We start from the raw sequence: 19,769 nt of genomic DNA on the forward strand, positions 1-19,769 counted from the left end.
ATTGTGCTTCCAGAGAGACACCTCTCTGAGAACGGAGGGTGGATTTCCAGCAAGGTCCACTCATGCGGAACCACAGTGACTTCTTTTCTTTTTCCATGCAGGGACCTGAGGCCACCAAGGTCTGGATCTTAGTCCTGGGAGGTGCTGCTTCCTCGGGCACCATGTCTCAGCCCTAGGGGTGGCTGCTCCTTATTTCTACTATTCCTGTACTCTTTAGAGTTCTCTTCACTTCTTACTAGTCAAACCATCATTCTCTAATCCTGCGTTACAGTTAATAATTCTTTTTATTAAATCGTCTCTATTCAAGTTACTGTGTGGTTTCTCTCTCCTGATTGGACTCAGACTGACAGACCAGCTTTCTACTTCTCTGGTAAAAAGCCTTTCTATAACATACAAGTCCACATCTCTTTCATTTAAGAGTCAGTCCAGGGCCAGTATTTAGTTCTATTCAGAGTCCTATGAGGGAAAATCTGATTGGCCTATGAAGGTCAGGTGATAACCTTCTTCTCCAATCAATTATAGCCAGGAGGTTGGCGCAAGTGGCTGCCACAAATAATCCTGTGGGTGATGAGGACAGTTAAAGGGTCATTGTGAGCTGAGCAGTTTCCCAATAGGTATCCACTATAGAACTCTGTTTATTAAAGACAAAAGGGATATGCCGATAACCTAAAAATCCCTGACCATTTAATGAACATGGAAAAATTAATAATGATGCTGGAGCAAGAGTGACATTGCAAAGGTTCTTACTGACCTTTTTCCAACTGACTTAAAAAAACCAGCTTTAACGTAAAATTGACAAATAAGAATTGTATATATTTAAGGTATACAACTTGATGTTTTAATATATGTATATGTTGTGAAATGATCACCACAATCAAGCTAAATAAAGTATCCATCGCCTCACATAGTTACCATTTTCTCCCCCTCTTCCTTCTCCTCCTTCTTTTTGGTGAGAATATTTAAGATTCACTCTCTTAGAAAATTTCAGATATACAGTATAGGAGTTAACTATATCACTATGCTGTACATTAGATCTCTAGAACTTATCTTGCATAACTGAAACTTTGTACCCTTTGATCAATATCACCCCATTAATCCTCTCCCCATCCCTTTGCAATCACCATTCTATCTCTGCTTTTACGAGTTCTACTATTTTAGATTCGACATGTAAGTGAGATTCTGCAGCATTGGTCCTTCTGTGTCTGACATTTCCCTTAGCATAATGTCTTCCAGGTTCATCCACGTTGTTGCAAATGGCAGAGCTTCCTACTTTTTTAAGGCTTAACAATATTCCATTGTCTATATACCACATTCTCTTTTTCCATTCATCTATTGATGGACATTTAGATTGTTTCCAAATCTTGGCTATTGTGAATCATACTGCAGTGAACACGGGAGCACGGATATCTTTTTGAGATTCTGATTTCGTTACTTTGGATAGATACCCAGAAGTGGGATTGCTAGATCATATGGTAGCTCTATTTTTAATTTTTGAGGATGTTCCATACTGTTTTCCATAATGGCTGTATCAATTTACATTCCTAACAACCATGAATGAAATTGAACCTTTATCTCAAATCATATAAAAAATAAACTAAAAATAGATTAGATTAAAATATAAGACCTGAAACCTTAAAACTCCTAGAAGAAAACACAAGGAAAAAGCTTGGTCTTGGCAATGATTTTTTGGATAAGACACCAAAAGCACAGACAACAAAAGTAAAAATAAACGGGATGACATCAAACTAAAAAGCTTCTGTGCAGCAAAGGAAACAATCAACAGAGCCAACAGGGAACCTATGGAATGGGAGATAATATTTGCAAGTCACTTATCTGATATGTGGGTTAATATCCAAAATACATAAAGAACTCATATAACTCAATAGCAAAAACCAAAATAACCCAATTAAAAAATGAGCAAAGGATCTGAATAGGCATTTCTCAGAAGAATAGTGACAAATAGTCAACAGGTACATGAAAAGGTGCTCAACATCAGTAATCGTGAGGGAAATGCAAATCAAAACCACAATGAGATATCACCTCACACCTGTTAGGATGGCTATTATAAAAAAGACAAAGATAACAAGTCTTGGCAAGAATGTGGAGAAAAGGAAACCCTTCCTCCTGACTTTTAATATTATTACGTTACCCCATTATTTAAATGGTTGCATAGTATTCCATTTTACGGATGTATGAGTGGTATTTGACCAGTCTTTTGCAACTGCAAGCTGTGCTACAAAGAACATTCTTCTACATATGTCTTTGTGTGTACAAGACAGTATATCTACAGGATAAATGCCTAGAAGTGGAATTATTGTGGCAAGAGAAATGTGCATTTTGAATTTTATAAGTTATGCCAAGCTGTCCTTCACACAAGCTATATTAATTTACCCCTCTACAAGAATGTATGAAAATACCTTATTTCCCTCACGCTCAACAAACTTTTACATTCTTGCCTATCTGATAGGTGAAATATACTATTCCATTGTAGTTTTAATTTACATTTTTTCAAAACTCATGAATGTGCTAGAACATCTTCCCTATGTTTGAAAGGTATTTGCATCTCTTTTTCTGTGAATTGTTAATGCCCTTTGCCATTTTCTATTGGGTCATTAGTCTTTTTCTTACTGGTTTGGTTTTTAAATATTAAGGAAATTAGTCCTTTGTCATTCATGTTGGAAATATTACTTCAGTTTGTTGTTGTCTTTTGGCTTTTTATGCTATTTTACGCTGTATAGAGTTTTTTTTCTGTAGTCAAATTTATCAGCTGCATCAGCTAAGACACTATTCAGCTACTGGAAATAAAAAGCCAACTAACAATCGCTCGAACAGATGGGAGAATATTCATTTCATGCAACATGTAGGGAAAGTTTTGTGCCTAAATGGAAACTGCACCGTCTTGAGCACACCTATCCAATTCTAACTCTAGCGGGGTTATTTTACAACTCTGTAGGTTTCAGATAACTGATAGCAGAGCAAAATAATTCTAGTCTCTCTATAGATATGAAAATGCATTATGTCCAGGAGAGGGACAACTCTCCCCTACTGTGCCCCACCCCCATGGACAAACCAGTTTGCCTCTGTTTATATGTTCATTTAAATATTCGTGATCTAAAAATGTGTCTGTTCTTTGCATTGTAACATCTTGGCAGTGTCCTCATTGATGCATTAAATAAAGTTAATACACGTTCATTTTTATGCTGTATGAGAAGCATGATTTTACCTTATTTTGAAAGTTGTCTTTTAACAAACATGAAGTCTGGAGGTAGGCAGTTCACGAGCTCAGTGATGCCATCAGGGAACCAGGTTTTCTCCATTTTTCTGCTTCCTTACCATGCAGTCTTCATCACCTTATTGGTCACCACGTGGTTGCTAAATAGCTGCTGCACCTCCAGTCCTCACATCTCCATTCCAGATTGAAAAGGGCAAAGATTAAAGAGGTTGGGTTTGTATCAGGGAAGAAAAGCTTTCTCAGAAATCACTATTTCTGCTTATATCTCATTGATCGGAATTGTGTCACATGGCTACCCCTGAGTACAAGGGAATCTAGAAAGATGAGTATGATTTTTTTGGCACATGGTTCATTCCCTTCCACCATCAAAATCAGCCTTTATTAGTTAGGAAGAAGAGGAGAAAGGATAGTAGGGCGGCAACCAGCAGCAACTGCCAAATCAATCTTTTTTCGTGGTTTCATGATTTAGTGGCTAATTTATAAAGGCTTTCCTTAATCTAAGATTACAAATTTCCTTTTTCCCCCCATGTGTTCTTCTTAAACTTTTACGGTTTTATTTTTTTAAACAAATTAAATCTTTGTTTCATCTGGAATTTGACATAAAGGGTAAAGTGAGGTAGAGATTCACTTGTTTTTCTCTAGATTTCTAGTCAGTTTCCAAAGCACTATTTATTGAATATCCCAATGTTTCCTCATTGATTAGAAATGTCATCTTTGTCATTTATTAAATTTCCATACATAGGTCCATATCTGAACAGTCTTGCATTATTCTGTGCTAGTCCCAATTATTTAACTTACTGTAACTTCATAATATTTAAAAATATCTCACAGGGCTGGACTCTCCTCCCTGTATTTCTCTGATTTCCCCAATTTTTTTCCTGGTTATTCTTTACATCATTATTTAAATTAAGATAAATTAATCATATTTCAAGAATTTAGATAGTACAAGGAGGTTTTAAACAAAAAATAGTGATGTGACATCGCCCTTCCCCACTCCGGGTTTTGCTACCCAGAGGCAGTCACTTTTACCTCCTTAAGCATTTCCCCCCGGTTGTTACCGTCACATTGTTTGATAATATGATTATACTGCTATTTATTGATTGATCAATTTTAGTCATATTTATTGTCTTCCTCTTAGGACAGGAAGATATAGAATCAGTTCTCTCAACCTCCCCCTGATCTTATTCTTCCTTAAATATCAGCAGTTTCAGTTATAAGAGCCATCAAGGTGTACTAGTCATTATAATGATATACATTTTGCTCCCTATAAAGTTAAGTAGAATTTCATTTCCTTTCTTGTGCAGCTTTATGTTTCCCCAGGAAGAAGAGTTACCTCAGTTTTAACTTGCCCACTTTCTCATAGGCATAGACTTATTTCTTTCCTGAAGTTCTACTGACTTTGCTTTTTCCCTAGCTGGGAGCCCTTTGTCTTTTTGCTCCCATTGTCCCGGCTGCTTTCTGGGCTGACCTGTACAACTATTATCCTGGGACTTCTGTTTGCTGCTCTCCTGGGTTAATTCTCTGATTTTCTGGATCCCATGAACTCCTTGGTCTCGATTTACTTTCTGATTTTGCCGGGACTGGTCCCCCTGTAGCTTCTTATGAAAGAATGAGAGACAAACTTCTTGAGTCTTCTCATGTCTGAAAATGTCTCTATTCCACCTCTTCACTAAATTACTAGTTTGGCTGGAAATTCTGAGTTGAAAATATTTATTTCCACAGAATTTTGAAGGCATTGCTCCACTGTCTTCTAGCAACCAGAATAACCATTCTGATTCTTGAGTTTTTATAGTTGATTATATTTCTTTTCTGGAAGCGTTTACAATCTGCATATACAGTTGATATGAAATTTCTTGATGCCATGTCTTGTTGTGAGTTTTCAAATAAATTGTTTTCATTGCTTTGGACACTGTGAACTTTTCAACCTTGATATCTGTGACAATAAGGTTAGGGAAATTTTAAGTTATTCCTTTGATTTTACTGCAAGTTTATAATTCCACATAAATTTAAGATAAAGTTTTGTAGTTCTCAAAAACCTTTTTGGAATTTTTATTAGGATCACATTAAAGATATAATTTAATTTGGGGAGATTTAACATCTTTAATATCGAACCTCCTATCCACAAACAGGGTATACCTTTCGACGATTTCAAGTTTTCTTTTATGTACCTCAGTGGCCTGTGGAAGAAAATGAATACTTCTTGTTAAATTTATTCCTAGTTATTTTCCCTTTTTGCCGCTATTATACATGGGCTTCTTTTATTCCTATTATATTTTCTACCAGGTTCTTTGTAAATGGAAATGCTATTAATTTTGTACATTGATTTTGTATCCAGCCAAATTACGCTATCCTCTCACTGTTACTAATAGTTTTCAATTGACCCTCTTTATGTTTCCAAGTATACAATCATATCATCTCCATATAACAAAATTTTTGCCTCCCCTCTTTTAGTGAACAAGATCTTTTCCTCCACATCTTTTAAGTCTTTGATGCTAGCATATAGGAAAGCTATAGTCTTCTTTCCTTTTATTTCTTTCCCTCTTTTTGTATACCCACACACAATACATTGTACACACAAATACATCTTTCTTCCAGACGCCTTACTGAATCCTCTAGTTTTTAGCGAACTTTTCTGGATTTTCAAATAAAAATCATTTCACCTGAAATAATGATATTTTGTCTTTTTTTTCTTTCCGATTTTAACCACTCCCTCTAAGGTCTTACAGCTTGGTCAGGCTCTCCAAAACATTAAGTGAAATCCGTGAAAGCAGGGGTGTTTGTATCCGTCTTGACTTTAATAGTAGGCTTAAGTTTTTTTTTTTGAGTCGACGTTAATAGGAATGCTTTTCACATAGTGTGAGATTCGCTGTGGTTTTCTGAGTCTTTATTAACGTTTCTTTGAATTCCTAGTTTACCGAGAGTTTCATTTTTGTTTTTAAACTCAGTAATTGATGTTAAATTTTATCAAATGCTTTTTCTCGCCTAACGATCTCATTGATCACTGTCATTGTGCATTGTTCTTTTAACGTAATTTGGACTCTATCTGCTAGTATTTAACTTAGAATCCTTGCACCAAACGCCCTCACAAACGAGGGAGCCCGGGTACGGCTGAGAGCGGGCGCCTGGCGGTCGAGGGAAGGACTCACTCAGTTCTAAGGCGGGGTAGGAGGGTCCCGGACTATTTTGCTCCCCGGTGGGCGGGGAGGGTCGCAGGACCATCCTTTCTTCTGACCTTGGGGAACTCTAGGAAGGTTAGAACAGCCGGATTTTACTTTAAGTTCCTAATAACGAAGCTGTAGATCGCTGCCAGGCCGCCACTGGATGGCGCTCGCACCCTGCGGAACCAGCGGGAGACGCTCAGCGGAGGTCGGGGAGGTAATTAGAGGGCCGACCTCTCCGGGCTTTTCATTAGCTGGTTCTGCGGGAGTCCCGCCTTTCAGGCCTCCCTATTGGCTGTCGGCCCGGCTTTAACAGGGCCTTCCATTGGTCAATCCAACAGGAGGCCCGCCCCTCAGGCTTCCCATTGGCTGCTGCCCCGCGCCTGGTACCCTCGCCTTGGGGGTCTCGGGGGTTCCCCGTAGTACTTGTACTGGCCGTTTTCCTTCCCTAATTCCCTTTGTCTTAGACCCCAGCCACGGGGCTGGACGAGCTCAGGAGACGGCTGGTCCTGGGGGGAGCTCCGGGCTCGGCCGACCCTTCCCCCTTAGAAAACGACAGGAGCGGGGGAAACGGAGTCTTTCCTTGGGCTAGCGGTCTGGATGCTCTGTCCCGGCCGAGCGGGGGCCCGGGGTAGAGTCCCGAATGGGGAGGGAGAAGGCCCCTGTGGGCAGCACCTACCCTGCTCCGCGGAGCTGGGCGGGCGGGAGGCAGCCCTTCCGGGCTCTCCCAGCCGGCGCCCCACACCCCTTCGGTGCCCGCTGTTGGAGGCATGACCCCATGTAAAATCGAACAGATTCATGCACCTCCAACCCCACAGTGAACGGAACTGGTCAGGTGACTCTAGAAGGTTTGAGTTGCTGTTGACAAGTTGATGTGTTAGTTTTTACAGACATTGAAGTAAATATTTAGTAATTTTAATTTTCCCGTTGTAGTATTTTGGAGACAATAATGCATATTTTTTTCAAGACTCAATCATTCTATTAATCCTTGGAAACTGTAGGCCTGAGGCACGAGCGCCTATAGTGGCTAGTGGATAAAGCTGTAGCGCTCCCCCGCCCCGCTCCGACAGACACAGACGCTCCAGGTTTTCAGGAAGCTGCTGAGAACCGGGCACTGGTTGCTTCTGTACCGGGAGAGGTTGACGCAGCCTCCCTGCAGAGGCCCAGAGCTGGGTCCTGCTGAATAGGCAAATAGAGATAGGCTGAAGGGACACACACTAAAATGGGAACTGTGGGGATCCTTGCTCAACAAGAAAACTGAATACAGAAGATGCTCTGTCCATAAGCCAGCCTGGGATTGGTACCGGGTACAGAGGCAGTCAGTGGTCTAGTCATGTGGGCTTGCTGGTGAGGCATGGTGCTAGTTGCAGTGGGCACTGCCACATTCGCAACGTGGCAAAAGTGCCTCCAGCAGCATTGCTGACTGTCCCGCTGGGTCACTGTTCTGTTCCTCTGAACTCTGAACCACAAAGATAACACAGAGCCTTATTGCTATGACTGGGTAATTTTAAGTAGTTTATTCCACAATCTCATACGTAGACACAGACACATTGTTGGGGCAGAAAAATATATGGAGAAAAAGGATGAATATCTGAAAGGATACACATCGAAACTATTAACAGTGGATTACTCTTAGTATGTCAAAGTGGATATGGGGGGTGGAGGGTGCAGAGTTATTTTTTATTTTACTTTGGACAATGTATGTATTCTTGAAGTAATACATATTATATGGAAAAAATATTAGCTGCACAAATGAGTAATTAGTGAAAAGTAAGTCTCTCTCCTACTCTGATGTCTCTGTTCCCATATCCAGAGGGAACTTCTAAGTTTCTTGAGTATCCTTCCCAACAGTTCACGCAAATAAGCGTTTATGTATACAGACTCCTTACTTTTAATTTTATGCACATTTACATTGTTTGCTTTTGCAAGCAAACCGATTAAAAAGCCAATTAAAAAACAAGTCCGTGGGGACTTCATACGTAATATTATGGATTAATTAAAATGGAGTTATGCTTTTTATTTTCCAATCAAATGGCATCTTAGGTACTTGCCTTGGGGTGCTCAGAATATGCACTTCTAGTCATTCTCCTGAGAGCTAAGGTCTGAAATCTGTGTGTGCGTGTGTGATGCTTAGGCCAAGAAGAGGCTTTTGGTCCAGAGGTAAGTGGGTAGCATGCCTGATGGTGGAGGGATGGCAGCCTGGGGAGTGTGCCCAATGGCCTTGGAATGAAAGAAAACGGCCTGTGCTCCATTGAAAATTACAGGTTGTTTTATTCCACTGGATCTGCTGCATGAGAGGGTTCACGTCCATTCATTTCTCAGCTGCTGTTAAGCCCAAACTAGGTTATGCTACTGTGTCAGCCCTCTCATTGTTCTGAATTTCACCTTGGCTGGTTGTGTGTATGTATAGACTCCAATTTGATAAGGTTTCTGAAGATTAAAGTGACCAGGAAGTGGTGGTCACATCTTCTGTCAGTTGACTTGGAGTCTCTGTCGTCTCACACATCAATTCATTTGGTAAATATTTATCGAGCATCTACTATGTACGAGGCAGTGCCCTAGATACTGGGGAAATTGGTGAACAAATGCAGAGGGATGCCTTTAATCAGCTGAATGCAGCTGGTAAGGGGTGAGGGTAGATGCTGAGAGTTTCTGCTTTTGAACCCTGACTTACCTTCCAAAAGTACACAGTCTTGGCTTGGTTCCCTCAAAATTTAACCTTCTAAATTCTTCTCTGATCCATCCACTCCTGTATACTTCTGTTAGTACCCTGTGCAAGTTCTTCCTTTCACTGGGGACAATTTGGTAGTCTCCTAACTGGTCTCTGTTTTCATTCTTCTACCTTCAGTTTCACAACCATTACTGAGACTGTCACTTAACACACAACTGGGCATGTCATGCCCATGCTTGAAAGTTTTCATGGGCTATTCATTGCCCATGGAATAAAACGTGAGCTCTGTAACTAGCTATTGGGGACCCTCGATGACATTGCCTCTACATGTCTATGAAAAATTGGAGATGCACTGACTCAGATCCCCCTTCAAGGACAGGCTTTGTGTCCAGCTGTGAGGAGTGCGGCAGTCAGCAGCGAGCCTCCAGCTGTCAGCTCCTTGAGGACTTGCCTTAACCGCATAGAGCCTTCTTGCCTGAGGACACATCCTTCCCAGGGTAGTCCATACCTGGTGACTGAGCCAGGCGGTGGTTTAAAGACTGTCCATTTGGGGCTGATGAGGGACAACTCTGATGATCAACATTCACTCCAGATCTCCCTGCTGGGTGGGCCAATGCTTTGTTTGGCTTGCTTGCAATTTGACTGCCTCCTCTGCCCAATCAAGCTTCTTCCCTCGTTCTTTTATGGGTGTTGATCCCTAATAAGACATGATACACAGGGATAAAGAGATATGAAATAGGAAACGTTCGAGGACAGGTGGTTCACTTCCAGCTATGACTGTGGGTCAGAGGGTGGAAACTTTCCAGGCTCTATTCATGAATGAGGCAGAGATTTCTTAGCCTTTTATTTTTCATATACAGGATGTCTGGTTCTAGATCCCACTGACACGAGTCCTCTGCTTCAGCTCCTGGCTGATGGGAGTTAAAATCTCATCCCCTGAAGTTCTCAGTAGTCCCAGAGGGCACCAATTCAACTCGTTACTGCTGAGAGTTCACTTTCCCTTCTGGGTTCTGGTGATTTTCCCTCCTAGGCTTTCAAACTTGGCTATTTTTTGGGGGTTAATGACAGAAAGGCAAATAGAGAGTTCCAAATTTCTGGACATTGGTAATTCAAGGTTAGAAAAGAAATCAAAACGGAAACTTTTTATCTTCTATAACGTTAAAAATCTATTGGTCTATCTTGCATTTTGAATGAATCTTTTACCCATAGGTGATTTGTCACATAAGGCATTGATTATTTGGAAAATATTGACTCACTGAGTTATCTGAATTATGTATATCTTCCAAATGGAAAAATTTCCAAAATTCTAATATTTGCTTGAGGGCTCAAATATTGTTACTGGCAGAGAACACTGTCAGTTGTTTTCTTTACAGGGATAGGCTCACTTTATTCGTTTTTGAGACAATATCTGCCAAATACTCAAGTCTGAATAGCCATTGTTTATCAGTCAATTGTTCTTTTGGGTAAAAATGGCGTTCCATGAAGTGGCTAGTTCATCTCAGACTCAGTCGTACAAAGACTGCCTCTCAAGAAAACCGATGAACTTCAGGATGCAGGCGAGCTCCATGTGAGCTTCCCATTTCATCACACAGAATCTTAAAAAGATATATATCAAGAGTTGAAATTTAATAAAATAATTTTACTGCTTTGTCAGAGATATTCTTTTGTTTAGAATTTTATCTAACACTTTCTCTACATCTATTAAGATGACTACATATTTTTTCTTTTAATCTGTCAATATAACAAATTACATTTGTGGATTTAAAAAGCGTCAAATTATCTTTACATACCTGTGATAAATCCAAACTAGTCATTTATTATTATTATTATTTAGAAAATACTCTGTTGTATTCAGTTTACTAGTATTTTGTTTAGAATTCCTGTGTCTGTGCTCATAAGTGAAATTAGCCCCTGCAATTTTTCTTTCTTGCACTTTTTTCTGCCTTTGGTATTAGGTGATACTATACTGATCTCACAGAATGAGTTGGGAAGTTTCATTATTTTTTCCATTATCTGGAAGAATTTGAAAAAAAAATTGGATGATCCAGAACTTGCTGAAACTCGCCTGTAAAACCATTGGGATCTGATATTTTCTTGATGGAGATATCTTTAACCACTGGTTCAATTCTTCTAATAGTTACAGGACTTTGTATTTTTCCACTTATTTTTGAGTCAACTCTGGCAAGTCACATTTTTCCAGAGATTCATTCATTTTGTCCAAATGCTCAAAATTGTTGGCATAAATGTCAATAATACTCTTTTAACCTATCTAATCTCAATTTTGTCTTTAGTTTTATGCATATTTTTTCTATTGTAGTGTTTGTGTTTTCCTTTTTTCCCTTGTTTAATCTTCCCAGAAGTTTGTCCACTTCGTTATTTTCTTAAAGAACTAAACTTTTTATTGATTTCTACTCCCAAGTTCTTTATCTCCTTCCTTCTGCTTTCCCTGCACTCATTCCATTGTTCGTTTGTTCCCAAATCCTAAGAGGACACTGCTCAAAAACATGAAGCTCTCCTGTTTCCTAATATAATCACTCAAGAATGTAATTTTCCCTCAAAGCACCGTGTTTGCCATGTCCTACAAGGTTTGACAGGCAATGTCTTTATTATTACTCAGTGCTAGATAGTTTCAAGTTTCCACTTTAATTTCTTTTCTAACCTTGAATTAGCAATGTCCAGAAATTTGGAACTCTCTATTTACCTTTCTGTCATTAACACCCAAACCCATTGAGTTGTGATCTGAGACTATGCTCGGCCTATCTATTCCTTGAAATTTGTTGAGGCTTTTTGTGTGTGTGTGGTCCAGTACATGAGTAATTCCTGCAACTGTTCTATGTGTGCCCAAGAAAAACATTCTCCTTCTAATCATTGCATGTAAACTGCACCTAAGTCCAGATCAAGCGCATCAACCATACTGTTCAGAGTCTCCACATTTTCACCATTTTTCTGTCCATCTGACCCACTAATAATCAAGAGCCCTGCCAAAATTTCCTTTCATGATGGTGATCCTATAAATTTTCACTGTGGTTATACCAAATTTACTTCACATATTTTCAGAGTTTTTTTTAGGAACACACATACTTAAAGTTGCTTTATCTTAGTGACTTAAGAAGGGACAACGCAGATCAAGATTTTTGGGGCCTGAAGTTATATAATTTAGGGTCCTGTATAAGAAAAATAATACAAACCATAAATTAAGAATTAGATAGGGGCCTTGGATCAGGTTCCTGCAGGAAAAGGGGGAGGAAACTTGAAGAGCTTAAACTTCGCTTGATTTAGAGTGTTGTGGTGTATCTCAAATTTGCCCTAAGTAGTAACAATCTCCTTCCCTAACAATGCTCTTTGCTCTGAAGACTCTATTATCTGCTGTTAATATACCTACATTCAGCTTTCTTTTGATTAGTGTTTTCCAAATATACCCGTTTCTCTTCTGTTGCTTTCAAGAAGTATGTATTCTTTTAGTATGTCTCTTTTAAATACATGTATTTAATTTTTTTTTTTAAATTTTTATTTTATTTTTTTTTCCTTTTTCTCCCCAAAGCCCCCCAGTACATAGTTGTGTATTCTTCGTTGTGGGTTCCTCTAGTTGTGGCCTGTGGGACGCTGCCTCAGCATGGTCTGACGAGCAGTGCCGTGTCCGCGCCCAGGATTCGAACCGACGAAACGCTGGGCCTCCTGCAGCGGAGCGCGTGAACTTAACCACTCGGCCACGGGGCCAGCCCCATGTATTTAATTTTTTAATCAATCTATCAAACATTGCCTTTTAATTGATGAGTTTGGTCCATTTACATTGTCTGTAATTTTTTCCTCTCTCAGTAGACTGTGAGCTTCTTATTCACGTTTGGAATCCAGGTTGAGGCCCCTAAAGGACATTCAACCATGATCAATGGAAAGAATTGATGAATGACTGAAGGAACATCAATCAATTCAACTCTACTCATCAAAGTCTAGGTTAAATACCGGCTCTGCTGATTCCTCTGTAAAGGATTGCTCCCTCTTTCAAATTGCCACAAATCAGTGACTCACCTTCTCATTAGTTACGATTCACTTTCTATTCGTTGCATTGTCACAAGGCATGTTGAACCTAGTAGAGCTTGGGTCTCACAATTACCTGCCCACCCCCGTCTACTCCCTCCACCACTGCTGCCGTTTGTGAGTGTGTGTTGATATGTTTGAAAGTTTAATTAGAGGGAATGATGGAGTTTTTCCATGAAGAAGAGATGGAGGTGAGGAGCCATGGAAGTAAAGGACAGGATGGACTTCCCAAGGAAGAGATCTGACTTCTTTCAGAGAAAAGGAATGCCAGAAAAAGGCAAGAGAGGAAGTATTGATTTGGAGCCCAAGGTCTAAAAATCAACCCAGAGCAAAAGAGAAGAATCTTCTTGCCATTTCTGCCTGGACAGCAGGGGCTGTATCCAGAAGGACTATGGGTCAGTACAGAAGCAAGGAGCTCCACCTTTCAGCCTATCAGGTACGGGGTGGCCTCAGCCAGGACACCTGCAGTGGGGGTAGCACAAAGTGTCTTCTATAAATGGCTTACAGGCAGCAGGCTCCTTAGAGAAGGCCATAGCCCAGGTACATGAGTGGATATCTGTTAGAGAGCATGAGTGACCTCCCTAGCCTTTAACTGGATATGTCTGGATAAGGCTGGGACTGTGGTCAGGCAGTTGAAGGATTTGATTCTGCAAACATCTAGTATTACTGTTAATGTGACCTTATTTATAACCAAAGCTGGTGAGGTTTGGGGGACATTGAGTTACACTTGCCTGTCTTTTCTTTACCACAAATCAATAAACTCATTCTAAGCTGGATCTGTGTGCTAATCACTCCTGTATGGCCCACAGGATAATGCCTTGCATATGGTAGAGGAAATTCTCAGTCTCCACCCCAATGCCCTTTCCAAAATTGTGTTTATGTCAACCTCTGGAAGACTTTTCCTAGGAGAAGTCTTCCCAGTGCCCTGCGCATGTCCTTGTTCCTCAGGCTGTAGATAAAAGGGTTCATCATGGGGGTCACCACAGCATACATCACTGTGGCTACTGAGTCCTTAATGGAGTGGGTTTGGAGGGGCTTCAGATATACCATACTAAGTGTCCCATAGAAGAGGGAGACCACAGCCAAATGGGAGGCACAGGTGGAGAAGGCTTTGTACTTGCTAGAGGCTGAGGGTATTCAGAGGATGGCTCTGACAATCCAGACATAGGACATGATCATTATCCTTAAGGGGGTGAAGAAGATGAAGCAGCCTGTAGTAATCTGCACTGTGTGAATGACTTGGGTGTTGGAACATGCGAGCCTCAGCAGGACATACATCTCACAGAAGATATAGTGGATCTTCCGGGACCCACAGAAGATCACCGTGGTCATGAGGAAGGTGAGGAAGAGGCCATAGAGGACAGAGAACACCCAACACAAGGTGAGGAGCAAAATACAGAGCCTAGGGCTCATGGCTGTTACATAGTGGAGGGGGCGGCAGATGGCTACATAGTGGTCATATGCCATCGTGGCCAAGATGAAGTTGTCCAGAGTCACCAAGCAGACTAAAAAGTAGAGCTGTGTCAGACACCCTCCATAGGAGATGGCTTTGTTCTGGGACTGAAGGTTCACCAATGTCTTGGGGATTGTGTTGGTGACAAAGAAGAGGTCGGTGAAGGAGAGATTGGCCAAGAATAAATACATGGGAGTGTGCAGGCATGAGTCAGACCCAATGGCCAGGATGATGAGCACATTTCCCACCACTGTCACCAGGTACATGGACAGGAACATCCAAAACAAGATCTGCTCCTCTTTAGGACTCTCTGAGATCCCCAGGAGCAGGAATTCTGAGACTCCACTCTGGTTTCCTCCATGCATTTCCCCAACTTTCTGCAATATTAGCAACAACAAACATTTATAGTGTACTCAATGGAGTAAGGACATTCAGATAAGCAAAATCAGCTATTTTTCAGCATTAAAAATACCTTAGATTAAATTTTATAATTTTTAAAAAATATAGGTGATCAAGTAATAATAGAAAAGCATACATGGAAAATCTTTATGCAACTTAGACATTCCAGCAATGTCTAATCTGGCATACTCAAAATTATAGAAATAATGTGTATGTCTTATTTTAATTAATTAATTAATTATTTTGGTGAGGAAGATTAGCCCTGAGCTGTTGCCAGTCTTCCTCTTTTTGCTTGAGGAAGATCGAGGAAGATTGTCGCTGAGCTAACATCTGTGCCAGTCTTTCTCTATTTTGTGTGTGAGATGCCGCCACATCATGGCCTGATGAGCAGTGTGTAGGTCCATGCCTGGGATTGGAAGCCAAGAACATCAGGCCACTGAAGCAGAGCACACGAACTTAGCCACTGGCCACCAGGCTGGCCCCACTATGTCTTATTTTAAATCCTATCACCTTACAATATTATTGAAGTACTTAGAGATTAGTCTGCTATATTTTGATATTGCATAGATTTTAAATGGGTATTTAAAACAGGGGTATGCATTATAGGAAAGTGTACAATTGGACAAAGGAGGAATAAGTAAAAATATTGGAAGGGAGAAGAAAAAATTATCGTTATTTGCTGATAGGATGATCTATCTAGGAAACCTAAGGTAATCAACTGAAATGCCATTAGAAATAAAAAGACATTCTGGTAAAGTGGCCAGTCACACAATGAATAGATTAAAAACTAATGGTGCTCTCATAAGTCACATAATGCAGTGATTAAGACTCTGCTGTCAGAACACTGGAATTCAAGTCTGAGTGCTGCCACATACTAGTTGTGAAACCTCAGTTACCTGAGTTCACTAGTTGTGAAACCTCAAGTTACCTGAACTCTTTTAAGACTCCATTTCTTCATTTGAAAAATGGGTCAGGTGTGGATAAAATTAAATAACAAATTGCATAACACAAAGAGCTTGCATGTAGTGAACACTCAACAAATATTGCCTATTATTATAATATATAAACCATAATGAGGAATAATAAGGTCAAAATCCAGTGTGAAACAATCCCATCCACATTATCAACAAACAAATGGATTCATTAATATGTTAACAAGAATCAGGCAGAATCTTCAAATTCTCTGGAGAGGCATAAAGTAAAAATTTAATAAATGGATAGACATACCAAGTTTCCAAATAGAAAGCAGAAATATTGCAAAAGTGCAAATTCTACTATTAACATATTCAAAGTCAAAGTTTTAACATGGCTTTTAGGAAACAAAAGCTAAACTAAATTTCATCTAAAAATGATCTCACTCATAAGTAGAAGATAAAAACAACGACAAACAAACACATAGCAATGGAGAACGGATTGGTGGTTACCATCGCGGAAAGTGGGGAGGGCAAAAGGGTGAGTAGGCTCACATGTGAGGGGATGGACGATAATTAGCTTTTGGGTGGTGAACATGATATAATCTACACAGAATTCAAAATATATTATGATGTACATCTGAAAGCTTTATAATGTTATAATCCAATGTTACTGCAATTAAAAAAATAAGTATGAAAATAATCTGGGGAAATGTAAAAAAATAGTGTAGGAAGGGGAGAGTTTCTCTGTCAAAGATAAAGGACTCAAACAGTGTGATACTGGTGCTGGAGTGAACAGGTCAATAGTACTGGACAGAAACTTCAGAAACAGAGCCAAGAACATGTGGGGTTTAGTGAATTATTATGATAACAGGTAAAGGTTGCATTATGCAATAACGGCATTGGGACAACTGTCTAAGAATTTTGGGGAAAAGTTAGATTAAGCTTTTGTATCTTACCAAATATTTCAAATTTACTAAAGACTAAAATAACATTGTGGTGTACACTTTAAATATCTTACAATTTTATATGTCAATTACTGTGTCTTTTTCCTTTTGAAAACTTAATGTATATGTAACAAAAAGTTTTAAAAATCCCAAAAAGGAAATATAAATAAATTATATCAATCCCTGCCGTGTAGAGAGAGAGAACTACTGCTCACATTTTGGTGTCTTTTTAGTTGAGACTTGAAGGACAAAAAAGCCAATCTTGTCAAGCACTGGTCAGGGAGCATTGCAGAAAGACAGCTGTATATGCAACAGCCCTGAAGTAGGGAAGATCTTATGTTTCAGGAACCAAATGTGGGCCAGTGTGGCTGGAGTGAAGAGGATGTCAGTGGCATATGAGGTTGTGCAGTAAGAAGTGATCAGATCATGCAAGCCTTGTTAAGATTTTAAGATTTTTATTCTGTGTGCAGTAAAGAGTTTTAAGCAGCATGGTTGATGTAAATGGATTTAAACAGAAGTGAATGTATATATTTAGCAACTATCTGTCTCTTTGTATTTTACCAGTAGCATTTCAAAAATCAAATATGATTGTTACATTTTTGATCAAACTCTTTTCAGTGCTTATCAAAATATACTATGTTAATAGCTTTCCTACTGTTGAAACATACTAACATTCCCAGTATAAACTACTGAAACTGATTTTCTCATATTTTATCTAGATTTCTATAGTCATATTTATAAATGAGGTTTATCTATAGTCCTTTTCTGTATGTGTCATCTTTATCATCTTTTGGTATGATTTGGTTTGCATTAGATTCCATATTAAACTTGTGTTCATTTATTGTCACTTTCTAATATTTGGAATTTGTTGGAATTTCTTCAATAGCTTAAGATATAAATTTTAAGATATTCCATAGAATTGTTTTTCCAAATAAAAATAGCTTTTCTTTTTACTATACTGCAAACTATTGATTAAAGACAAAAACTTTACAGCGTGAATAATTCAAGCAATGCAGAAAGATCAAAATTAAAATTTAATTTAGCCAAGGCAATTAGTCAAGAAAAATTAAAAAAGGCATCGAGATTGGAAAAAGTAAAACCATATCTATTCATGGATGACGTGATCTTGAATATAGAAAATCCTACTAAAAAACTACTAGAATTAATAAATGGAGTCAGAAAGGTTGCAGGATACCAGATCAATATAAGAAATCAATTGTATTTCTTTACACTTGCAACAAACAATTTGAAAACGAAATTAAGAGAACAATTCCGTTCACAATAGCATCAAAAAGAAAAAGATCTGTAGGAATAAATTTAACAACAGAAATGCAAAATTTATACTCTGAAAAGTACAAACATCGTTGAAAGAAACTAAAGATCTAAATAAACAGAAAACAATTCCATGCTCAAGGATTGGAAGACTTAATATGGTTAAGATGGCAATAATCCCTGAATAGATCTACAGATTTAGTGCAATCCCTATCAGGATCCCAGCTGACTTCTTTGTAGAGCTCAACACAGGTTGATTCTAAAATCATATGGAATTGCAAGGGACCTAGAATGGCCAAAACAGTTTTGAAAAACAGAAACAGACTGGAGGACTTCAGTTCTCAATGTCAAAACTTACTACAAAGCAACAGTAATGAAGAACAGAAATGTGGTACTGCCACAAGGATAGACATATAGACCAATGGAAGAGACCTGAGAGTCCAGAAATATATGCTATGTCTAATGTCAACTGATTTTTGACAAAGATATCAAGGTCATTCAACAAATAGTGCTGGGTCACCAGGATAGCTGCATGCCAAAGAGGTGGACTCTTGCTTCAGGATATATACAAAATTTAACTCAAAATGAATCAATGACCTGAATATATGAGCTAAAACTATGAAACTCTGAGAAGAAAACATAGGCAAATCTTCATGACCTTGGATTTGGCAAAGGGTTCTTAGATATGACACCAAAAGTATGAGCAATAAAAGAAAAAATAAGTAAATTGGACATAATCAAAATAATAAATGTTTGTGCTTTAAATGACACCATCAAGAAAGTGAAAAGAAATCCCACAGAGTGGTAGAAAACATTCGCAAATTATATATCTGATAAGGGACTTGCATGTAGAATATATAAAGAATTCATACCTCAATAATGAAAAGAAAAATAACCCAATTAAAAATGGACAAAGATTCTGAAGACATTTCTCCAAGGATGATATATAAAGGGTCAGTAAGTGCACAAAAAGATGCTCAACATCATTAGCCATCAGGGAAATGAAATAAAGGCCACAAGTAGATACTACTTCACACCCTCTGGCGTGGATAGCATAAACAAGTCAGATGATAACAAGCATTTGCAAGGATGTAGAGAAATCAGAACGCTCGTTTGCTGCTAGTGGGAATATAAGATGGTGCAGTCATTTCGGAAACAGTCTAGCAGTTCCTCAAAAGGCTAAACTTAGAGTTACCATATGATCCAGAAATTCCACTTTGAGGTATCTCCCAAGAGAAATGAAAATGCATGTCTACACAAAAAGTGGTACATAAATGTTTATTGCAGCATTATAATATCCAAAAGGTGGAAACAGCCCATATGTCTGTCTCCTGTGCATGGATAAACAAAATGTCATATATCCCTACAATGGAATATTATTCAGGCATAGAAAGGAATGAAGTAGTGGTACATGCTACAACATGGATGAACCTTGAAAACGTTATGCTCAGTGAAAGAAGTTAGTCACAAAAGATGACGTATTATAAGATTCCCTTCGTATGAAAGACCAGAATAGGGAAATCTATAGAGACAGAAAGTTGATTAGTGGTTGTTTAGGCCTGGGAGAAGGGTGGTGGGTAACAGGTGACAGCTGAAGAGTACAGGGTTTCTTCTTGAGGTGATGGAAATGTTCTAAAATTGACTGAGGTGATGGTTGCACATATCTGTGAATATACTAGAAACAAATGAAG

The 19,769-nt window shown here is 39.0% G+C and overlaps 1 protein-coding gene and 1 long non-coding RNA gene across 2 annotated transcripts; both read right to left on the reverse strand.

Moving 5' to 3' along the window:
• Window positions 1–204: 204 nt before the first annotated feature.
• LOC139074128 (uncharacterized) lies at window positions 205–6,613 on the reverse strand. Its single transcript, XR_011523601.1, has 4 exons — window positions 6,379–6,613; window positions 5,369–5,409; window positions 3,224–5,165; window positions 205–1,797 (listed from the first exon to the last, which is right to left on the reverse strand). It is a non-coding gene; the product is annotated as an uncharacterized lncRNA (long non-coding RNA).
• Window positions 6,614–13,972: 7,359 nt separating this feature from the next.
• On the reverse strand, window positions 13,973–14,914 carry LOC139074129 (olfactory receptor 1D2-like). Its single transcript, XM_070562993.1, is given in 1 exon segment — window positions 13,973–14,914. A coding segment is annotated over 1 exon segment (942 nt).
• Window positions 14,915–19,769: the final 4,855 nt, after the last annotated feature.

The sequence above is a fragment of the Equus przewalskii genome, chromosome 10 (genome assembly GCF_037783145.1).
Source record: "Equus przewalskii isolate Varuska chromosome 10, EquPr2, whole genome shotgun sequence".
NCBI classification, from domain to species: domain Eukaryota; kingdom Metazoa; phylum Chordata; class Mammalia; order Perissodactyla; family Equidae; genus Equus; species Equus przewalskii.